General features: G+C 38.6%; 1 protein-coding gene across 1 annotated transcript; it reads right to left on the bottom strand.

The window, feature by feature from the left end:
* Nucleotides 1-6445: 6445 nt before the first annotated feature.
* Nucleotides 6446-9551, bottom strand: LOC106343163 (ferric reduction oxidase 8, mitochondrial). The gene is made up of 8 exons (XM_013782309.1): nucleotides 9309-9551; nucleotides 9130-9226; nucleotides 8840-9025; nucleotides 8523-8760; nucleotides 8116-8443; nucleotides 7642-7897; nucleotides 6843-7570; nucleotides 6446-6766 (listed from the first exon to the last, which is right to left on the bottom strand). The coding sequence occupies exons 1-8, from the start codon at nucleotides 9463-9465 to the stop codon at nucleotides 6573-6575; spliced, it is 2184 nt and encodes a 727-aa protein (XP_013637763.1). The 5' UTR covers nucleotides 9466-9551; the 3' UTR covers nucleotides 6446-6572.
* Nucleotides 9552-10754: the final 1203 nt, after the last annotated feature.

Here is a 10754-nt window from a genome sequence, read left to right as displayed (position 1 = left end):
AACAAATGTCTTTGGTAAAGTATGTTAAAAGCTTAGGAGAGTTGTCTCAGGCATTTCATCAAACACCTTGTGGGTGGGAAATGTCTAAAGATCAACTTTTGAGTGGCCAACTCATAAGATGCATTATGAATACTCTACTAGCAAGGAACAAGAATGATCTACACTAAAACATCCTAGAACTAACCTAATCACCTTTAATCTCCCTAACCCATGAATTCAAAAGGTGATTACTCACTACTCTTCATGAATCCTCTTAAACCCATATTGGATTTCAGATTAATCATGTAGAGAAATACAAATAATAGATTAGAAATCAACAGATAACATATGATCAAATGAATCAAAGAGATGAACTTTTCCAAGAGGTTTTTTGTGGTTTCCTCCAAGATCAAGATAATCAGCCACTGATGGCTTACAAAAGATACTTAAACATAGGTTTAGAAAGTAAAAAAAATTCATAATGAAATGACCAAAAGGTCCCTAGAAAAACATGAGTTCGACAGGCAAATAGACATGGAGCGACCTCGGCACGTCGCTGCGAGAGGTCGCTCCCGGGTCGTTTCTTCGCGAGACCTGGCTGTGTCGCTCCGAAGACGTCGCTCCCGGGTCGTCTCCTCGCGAACGACCTGGCTGTGTCACTCTGAAGACGTCGCTCCCTGGTCGTCTCCTCGCGAGCGACCTGGTGGTGTCGCTCTGAAGACGTCGCTATCGGCTTCATTTTGTGTCGTCTCGCCATGGAGACGCGAGCGACCTCGGAGCGTCGCTCTGGCCAGGTCGCTCTGGGATGTGTGTCACAGCGACTTCACGGCGTCGCTCCGGTGAGGTCGCTCTGGTGCGCTGCTCGTCCGTTGATCGCTTTAAACACTTCTTTTGAGCTCAAAATGCGCCCAAATGTCTCCAGGAACTCCATGTGGTACTCCAATACCTAATAGAGACATATGTATGCGAAATGCAACCTAGACATGGCTAAACCCTAATCTATATGATGAAAATGCACATGAATAAATGGATAAGACAATGTAAATATGCAAGATATCATCTATTTAGGTTAAGTTTGTGTTTTCCATATCCCACATGTTAAAGGGAATTGTCTTTCATATAAATATAAGTCTAATGGAGAGGTGTTCCATAAGATCTAAGAGTGAAACATTGAGAGCTTTAGTTTTGAGTAGTTTCTAAATCTAATAAGAAAATTTGTTCTTATAATTCTTTGTTTCCTAAGAGATTTGAATTGGTATCAGAACCTCAGGTTGGAGACTCGATCTAAGCTTAAGTTGTAGCTTAATATCCTGGTGCTTGTGAACAAGAGATCGCGTAAGCAAGATGGTAGACGTGACTAGGGCTTCACGCACGAAGGACCTTGGATCTTCATCCATCCAATGTCCTATGCTGACATCGACAAACTACACAGTTTGGTCGATGAGGATGAAGGTTCTACTACGTGTTCATGAAGTGTGGGACACGATCGAACCCGGTTCAGAAGATCAAAAGAAGAACCATATTGCGATAGCTCTTTTGTTTCAATTTGTTCCCGAGACTTTGATTCTCCAGGTGGGAGAACAAACCGCATCAAAAGAGATCTGGAACGCCATCAAGTCGCGACACCTTGGAGCGGATCGTGTAAGGGAAGCGAGACTCAGACGTTGATGACAGAGTTTGATAGGTTGAAGATAGATGATAACGATACGGTCAATGACTTCGCGGGGAAGATAGCGGGCCTATCATCTAAAGCAACCTTTTTGGGAGAAAACATAGAAGAATCCAAGATGGTTAAGAAGTTCTTAAAGGGTCTTCCGAGACACAAGTACATCCAGATCGTAGCGTCGCTTGAGCAAGTGCTAGACCTCAACTCGACGGGTTTCGAGGATATAGTTGGAAGGCTTAAGGCGTATGAGGAGCATGTAGGAGAAGAAACTTAGAAAGAAGACCAAGGGGAACTGATGTTTTCGAATAATGAAGAGCATAGTCAGAGGGGCTATGAGAATTCCCGTGATAGAGGAAGAGGACGGAACAATAGAGGCATAGGTCGAGGTAGGTCACACAACCAAAACCGTGCGTCACACACCGAATATAATAACTCGAAGAAGAATCGTTCAAAGCTGATATGTTGGAGATGTGACAAGCATGGTCACTACACAACTGTCTGTCCCAAGAAGACAGAGAAGAATCAAGAAACCAACCTAAACGAGACAGAAGAGGCCGATGCACTCTATGCACACGAGGTGGTGTTTTTGAACGAAGATAAGGTGATTCCAAAGAATCTTGATATCGACAAAGGCAATGCAAGTGTATGGTATTTGGATAATGGAGCGAGTAATCACATGATGGGAAACAAGGAGTTCTTTTCGAGTTTGAATCTCAACACCAAAGGGAAGGTGAAGTTTGGTGATGGATCGTGTGTTGACATTGTAGGAAAGGGTGTGGTTACCTTTGTGGGCAAGACTAGAGAGGAGAAGGCACTCAAAGACATATACTACATACCCGATGTGAAGCACAATATACTGAGTCTTGGGCAAGCAACATAAAAAAAATGTGAGGTTAACATGAAAGATGTCTACTTAACGCTCACAAATTCGCATGGAAGGTTGCTAGTTCGTGTGACAAGATCTCCAAACCGTCTCTACAAGACCCCTATGGAGATAAGCTACTCGGAGTGTTTACATGTCAGGGACGAAGATGCTACATGGAGGTGGCATGCTCGACTAGGACATATAAGCTATGGAGTGATGAACAACATGGTTAGAAAAGAGATGGTCGTAGGAATGCCATGTGGAACACACGAAGAAAGCGTGTGTGACGTATGTCTCGCAGAGAAGCAGATTAGACAGTCATTCCCGACCAAGGTCATGTTTTTTGCGACAAAGCAATCAGAGTTATTGTTTGGAGATTTGTGTGGACCAATCACACCACTGACTCCAGGAAATAATAAGTATGTCTTTTTCTTGATCGATGACTTCTCTAGGTATATGTGGGCTATGCTATTGAAAGAGAAGAGTGAGGTATTCGATCGATTCAAAAGGTTTTTAGAGAGTGTAGAGAAGCAGACCGGGTCAATCATCAAAACCTTTCGCACCAATAGAGGAGGAGAGTTTACCTCAGCTGAGTTCAAACTATTATGTGAAGAGAATGGAGTTAAAAGGCACCTAACCGCACCTTACACACCTCAATAAAACGGTGTTATGGAGAGGAGAAACCGAACCTTGATGGGAATGACAAGAAGTATGCTGAAGGAAATGAAGATGCCAAACTACTTGTGGGGTGAAGCTGTACGACATTCAACTTACATCATCAACAGAGTTCCTACAAAAGCCTTGAAGAATCAGACGCCATACGAGTGACTTACATCGAGGAAACCAAATATCAAGCATTTAAGGATATTCGGTTGTGTAGCTCATGCGAAAATCGTTGGGCCTTATCTGAAGAAGTTGGATGAGAGATGAAAGAGTGTGATCAATCTTGGAACTGAGCCAGGTTCCAAAGCCTATAGACTCTATAATCCAGTCACAGGGAAGGTGATGGTGAGTAGAGATGTGATTGTCAATGAGGAGAAAGCTTGGGACTGGTCGTCTACAACAAACCAAGCTGATTGTGAACCGAACATGCTTAAGCTTCCACATACGGGTGATATAGAAGAAGGTAATGATCAAGGTGATGATCATGGACAGAAAGCTATAACCCAAGACGAGGAAGAAGAAGAACATGCAGATCACAATGCAAACCAAGATGGTGGAGGTCAACCGTTGGTGACTAGACAAGGCCGAACCATAACAAAACCAAGATATCTCGATGATTATGTGTTACTTGCAGATCAAGAAAGTGCAATGCTGTTGCTCACAGTGGATGGCGGGCCAGAGAACTATTTTGAAGATGAACACATAAGAGAATGGGTTGAGGCGATGGTGGCCGAGTTGGAGTCTATCACAAGAAACAAGACGTGGGAGCTTGTGGATAGACTTGCTGGAGTGAAACCTATAGGGTTGAAGTGGATCTACAAGATAAAGACAAAGGCGGATGGTACAATGAGCAAGTATAAGGCGAGACTTGTGGCAAAAGGCTATGTATAAAGAGAAGAAATAGATTTCAATGAAGTGTTTGCACCAGGGGCGCGACTCGAAACTATTCGGCTCTTAATAGCCCTTGTAGCAACAAACGGTTGGGAGTTACATCACATAGACGTGAAGACCGCTTTCTTGAATGGAGATCTAAAGGAGTTAGTGTGTATAACTCAACCCGAAGGTTTCGAAAAGAAAGGAGAAGAGGATCGAGTTTATGTGTTACACAAGGCTTTATATGGGTTACGCCAGGCACCCAGAGCATGAAATGTGAAACTTGATCAGGTTCTCAAGGAGATGAGATTTGAGAAGTGCACGAAGGAACCATCAGTGTACCGCAAGACTGAAGGAGGAGACGTCTTGATCATAGCCATCTACATTGATGATCTATTTGTGATGAGAACTTCGCTTAAGGTGATTAGGAAAATCAAGGAGGAGATGTCTAAGAAGTTCGAGATATCCGATCTAGGTAAGCTAACGTACTAACTTGGCATAGAGGTGATTCAAGGAGCAGACTGAATCAGAATAAAACAAGAGAGGTATGCTCAAGGAATCTTGTGTGACACAAAGATGGAAACGTGTAACGCAACTCAAATTCCAACGGAGACGAATTTGAAGATCTCAAAAGCTGGAGATGGACGAGAGATAAATGCTATAGAGTTCAGAAGAATCATAGGATGTTTGAGGTATCTGCTTCGCACAAGACCCGACCTGTGTTACGCAGTTGGTGTTCTTAGCAGATACATGCACAATCCGAGAGACTCTCACGGACAAGCCATCAAGCACGTATTACGGTATGTGAAAGGAACAACAAACTACGATCTGTTCTTCAAAAGAGATTGGTCAAGGAGTGTCGTTGGTAATTGTGACAGCAGTCACAACATTGATCTCGATGACGGGAGGAGCACGTCACGACATGCATTCTACTACGGTTCATCACTGATCACTTGGACATCGCAGAAGCAGCAGACAATTGCATTGTCATCATGCGAAGCAGAGTTCATGGCGGCAACAGAAGCAGCGAAGCAAGCTATATGGATCAAGGAATTGTTGAGTGAGATACTAAGTAAAGAAGGCGAGAAGGTCAAGCTTAGGATCAACAACAAATCATCCATTGCTCTAACGAAGAATCCAGTTTTCCATGGAAGAAGTAAGCATGTACTCAAGAAGTATCACTTCATTCGTGAGTGTGTGGAAAATGGGCAAATCGAAGTGGAGCATGTGCCGGGTGTTGAGCAGAAGGCGGACATCCTTACCAAGCCATTAGCATGGATTATGTTCAAGCAAATGAGGAACTTAATCGGAGTTCAAGAAATTGATCTCCCTAATTCAAGTTGGAATTAAGGGGATAAATGTTGGATAATTCCAAGCTTGTGGAAACTTAACATATTATTAGATGTTTAATATGTTAAGATAAACACAGTAAAGAAACCTATAAATAGGAAAATGAAGTTTATATTTAGTTTAGGTTTGTGTTTTTCATATCTCACATGTTATAATTGTCTTTCATATAAATATAAGTATAATGGAAAGGTGTTGTTCCATAAGATCTAAGAGTGAAACATCGAGAGCTTTAGTTTTAAATAGTTTCTAAAGCTAATAAGAAAAGTTTTTCTTATAATTTTTTGTTTCCTAAGAGATTTGAATAGGTGTCTTCATCATCGTTTAAGTCAGTTTGATCTTCAGCAGCATCACCATATTCATAATAATATTGATTATGACTCTTAAGTATATAGTTGCCTTCAATTATTTCATTTTTTATTTACCATTCAGGATTTCAAAGTTAATGAAAGAAGATATGGGAAAGACTAGAAATGGCGAGAAATTTTTTGACGCAAGAGATTGGTTCGTTTTGGAAGAATTTGAATTCGCTTGAAGAGCTACGTGAGAGTAGAGAGACATGATTAGAGAGATTTAGCACAAGACAACCCAGCTTGTAACATGGTGCTCATAATACTATTACTCGAAACCTATTGAACTACATTAGGCTGGTACGGGTTGCAAGGCATAAGACCACACATTGTGTAGTGTCATTACTATGAATTCGTATGCAAATGATTAAGGTTCCTAATCTCAGTCTCTCCTTCAACGCAATAGCTAAGTGTCTAGATTAGAGCAAATACTTCCCCTAAGTTTGCTATCTTTGAGTGTATTCTTAATGTTTTATTCGAAGATGTTAGAACTTAGTGTGTTGTTAGCAAAACTAATAATCTGATATGAGAAAATGATCATCCCTCCTAATGTAAGATTCAAGATTAAGAACAATCTACACTTTTTGCTTTATTTAACATCCTCGAACCGAAAGTATAAGAATGAAAAAGTGCAGATCAATCTCTAGTATAGTACTTTATACTTAACAAAGTTGGATATGAAATTTAAAAAAAACAACAAAATAACCCAACAAAATAACTTGAAGATCAAACTTCAGACACAAAAGTAAAGATACAAACCACAAAATAATAAAACTGTAAGCACTGAGAACCAGAAACTAAAGATACAAACTTTAGATATTATTTTAAATTAGAGACTGAAATTAAGAGAATGAAAATTGAGATTCACCTTGTTGTGAATTGTTCTTGAATCATCTACTCCAAAACACTGAAACCTTTGGCGACATATCGACGCCACAGCCTCTTTCATTGACTCCGGTCCACATACCAACACTCCTATACTTGACAATCCTCTCAAACTCGTCTCAAACTCCGACAATATCTCTGTGAGGAAACAAAAATGCCATACAGGCTAAATAGACATTAAAACTCAAAAATGTAAATGCAAATCCACTAGTACCTTTGAATTTTGGTCTTTCTCCGATATGTATCCTATGTTCCTCCATAGGAACAATTGGTGTTGACTCAGTAAAGTTTCTTCCCTGTGGGTTTACTTCTTCTTTAGTCATTCTTAGTGTTTCTCTGTGTTGTCGTCTCCATTGTAGAATAATTGCAGCTAGACCGCCGATTGTCATAGCTATAACATAAGCGACAATGATAACCAAATCGGGAACCCATGAAGGAACCTTTTCTTTAGCTGGCGTCATTGCTCCTGAAGCAGCTAATTTCATAGAGTTTGAATGCTTCTTGTGCTCATTCGGTATAAAGAAATGGCTTAAACCGATGAGTAATCCGAGAAACGTCAGCAAAGCTACAAGAACTAAAGTAGCAAGGCGTCTGAAACTTTCATGTCCAAGAATTTGGAATCTTGAAAAGTCCACGTCCGTTCCAATGTGAATAGTCTGAACTTGTGACTGTGCCAAGTACTCTTTTAGTGTTGTTGGTCCATTGGAATGCTTTTTTTCTTGAGTGACGAAAACTTTAATCCTAAGATTTAAGTTGTGGATCGGGCGAAAAAGTATAGGGGATACTGGAACCAACATGTTAATGTCTTGGAATGTCCTGACCGAAAACACGAGCTGCACGCTTTTTGGAGTTTTGAGGCGGTTTTGGCAAGCCAGTTCCTGCAAAATGTTTAGAAATGGCGTAATCCCTATTCCCCCCGCCACAAGGAAAAGAGTATCATACCTGCCATACACGTCAATACTTTAGGTTTAAGCAATATATTAAACTTGAGCTGACGGAAGTGTTTTAGCAACCTGAGGAAATCTACCGAGACAGGTCCATAAGGACCTTCTACTCTTATGGTAATGTTGTTAATCTTAGTATCCGAATCTGCAGCTTCTTCTAATTTCTTGTAAACAGAATCTGTCCATTTGCCTTCACATTTCATCATAACAGACATTGTGTGTTTGTCTACACTAGAGCTCGATGTAATACTAAAAGGATGCCATTGAAACTGTGAGATCGACGGAATGTTCATGAATATAAAACTCGAGGGAGCATAGTTAAGCCCTGCAAAATACCAAGAATTCTCACCAAATAAAAAACACTTTTCATGTGTAAATTTTGAATACAGAAGAAATCTAGTTTATTAATGTTTAAATCATGTCTGTCATGGATTTCCAACTTAAAACCAATTGACATTGAATGGATTCGTTGTAACTTTTTATATATTACTTAAGTTTTTTTTTTAATTTCCAATGTGGGATATTTTATTGTTAATATCTTACTTGGGTCCTTTGGCAAAACAAGCTCAACGGCTTTGCATGAGTAGAGACGAGCAGAAAGAATGCGGCTTTCGGATCGTGATTGAACAATCCGAAGTGTCTTGTCAAGTCCAAAGAGAAACACTCCAGGGAGAATCCAGTAGAAGTGACGATCACCAGCATGAAACAAGAAGGATACAAGAAAAACAATATACAAATGGTGTGTGTAATAAAATGTTTCAAAACATTTCCTACGAATTTGAGGAAGTGATGTGATCCACATCAGTAATCCTATTACAAGACTGATCACTCCAGCCACATATACTCGACCCGTTCTCTGCCATTTCCAAATCTGTTTTTTTTTTGTTTTTACCACAAGAAAGAAGTCAGGAACATTAATATATGACTGTTATTAGGAATATTAAGATTACCTCTTCTTCGATGTTATGACTAATACCCCATATGAACAGAGTGCTTCCACCATGAACCAAAGAAAAGAAAACTAAACCGGTGCCCAGCCAGACATGATATTTTACAGAAGCTGCAAACTGAATGTTGAGTAACCGGAACATCGAGAGTCCCCTCAAGACAGGAAAGAGAAGCAGAGAGAGACATGCTTCGGCTAATAGACCAAACCTTGTGGCAACTCTAAAATACTTAAGCTGCCATCTGAAAATATTACAAACAACAAAGTTAAGGAATTCTGTATTAAAGAGCTGAAATATATGGAACTGGAGAGAGGTTTTACAAGTCAAGATTCATGGTTTTGACAGGCATCAGCTTCTTGAGATCATTATTAACGCGAACATAAAAGGTCCAAGCTAGAAAAACTAGGAACAAAATAACAGCAACGATCTCGAAACAAGGCACAATCCCAATGAAGCTACTGATAATGGCTGGCCTTGAGACAGTAATAGCTGCACTCCTCCCTCCTCTACGAGTAGACAAATTACAACATCAGTTTGTCTAAATTCAAGTTGGCGGGTCTTGATCTTTACTTATATTTAATTAATAGTCTTAAAGATAAATATTAAATACCTTGTTAGACGATGTTGTTGCGGCAGTAAACTCAAGTAAATGAGTCCAATTATAGAAAGAGCAATAGGAGGGAATGTGAACACAGCAAAGCTGAGGCCTGATGAGTTATAGTTGGAGAAATGAAAGATATATAGAAGTGAAATAAGAAAAGATTGGTGGTTTATTTGAGGGTTAGTTACCGTAATAGCCGAAGAAAGTATGTTTGAAGGTATCTTCAGCTTGACGCCAAGATTGTATCCACACAGTAGTTGGTTTTATGATCCAGAGAGAAATCCAACTGATAAGTAAGAGATTCATGAGTAGTCGGAGCACAAGTAGTGTCAACATTTTTCCCATGTTTCTATTTACTCTTTAGTTAGTTCCAATGTATGAGGGTGGTTTGGTTTTGCAGTATCTTCCAATTTCTCTTTATATGGTATCCAAAGAAAGAAGACCCAATAATAAGTCACCACCACCAGTGCCCGTCCGGTATTAATTGGCGCCTAAAGCACATTAAAAAAATTATGCCCCTTAATAATATTTAATTTTGGTATTTTTAATTATTTAATCAGAATAATATATGATATATTTGTTTATAAAAATAAAGTATATAACTATCAGTATTTTTGTTTTAAAAGTAAATTAATGATCACACAATTATTCAACTATTTTGAAATAAAAATCGGAAAGTTGTTGATATTTATATCCTTTATTTTATAAAACATATTAAATTTTAATATATTTTATAATTATGTTACCTGTCATTCTGTATGAAAATTCTAACATCTCAACCGTTTTTATAGTTTCTTATGACAATATTCTCAACATTAACGTTTCCTATATAGATTTTATATCTATAAATGAAAAACAGTTATAATTTAATCAAATCATGTTAACATTACTTTTAACTTGTAAAGTTTTGTTGAATTTTCAAAGAACTCCAGAGAGAGCATAAACTAATATACGATAGTTATGTTTGATTAGATTTTAAAAAGTCCAAAAAGTTATAATAATCATAAAAATAATAGTAAAGTTAAGACTTACATGGAAAATGCAAGAGAGTACAATAAATAATTAGGTTTTTGTTTAATCCTTATTTTATAGATAATTAAAAGGAAGCTAAAATATTGTAGAAAACAAACGATTATTGTAATCATTAATTCATTATGAAAAAGAAAATATAAGGGAAGGGGACAAATCAAAAGCCGGAATCAAAACTGCCACTCGTAAAATAAGGTGAGAGATTGTTAAAACCACTACACCAAAGTAGAGTCCTTGTAATATGGCGCCCCTGATATATTGATAAACGTTGGCGCCTAAAGCTCATGCTTTATGAGCTTTAGGTCAGGGCCAGGTCAGGGCCAGCTCTGTCCACCACTATATCACAACTTGATTTCACATAAATGCATATTCTACTCCTATCACTCTCAAGAGATGTAGATTTCCGAGTAATGGAATTCAGAGTAAAGGAAAAATAGAAGAAAGAGTTGAAAAACTGAAAATGATTGAAAAGTCCATATATATATTTAGTGGGTGACTATATTTCTGTAGAATTAAAGAGGAAACCTCACACTAAAACCCAATAAAAAGGTAAAAGTAGAAAGGTCCAAACAGAACAAGACAAAAGAATCCAGCGAAAAATTGCA

This window comes from Brassica oleracea, chromosome C5, assembly GCF_000695525.1.
Source record: "Brassica oleracea var. oleracea cultivar TO1000 chromosome C5, BOL, whole genome shotgun sequence".
Taxonomy (NCBI): Eukaryota; Viridiplantae; Streptophyta; class Magnoliopsida; order Brassicales; family Brassicaceae; genus Brassica; species Brassica oleracea.
The sequence above is the reverse complement of the archived record's forward strand: the minus strand, read 5'-3'. Positions and strand labels throughout refer to the sequence as shown.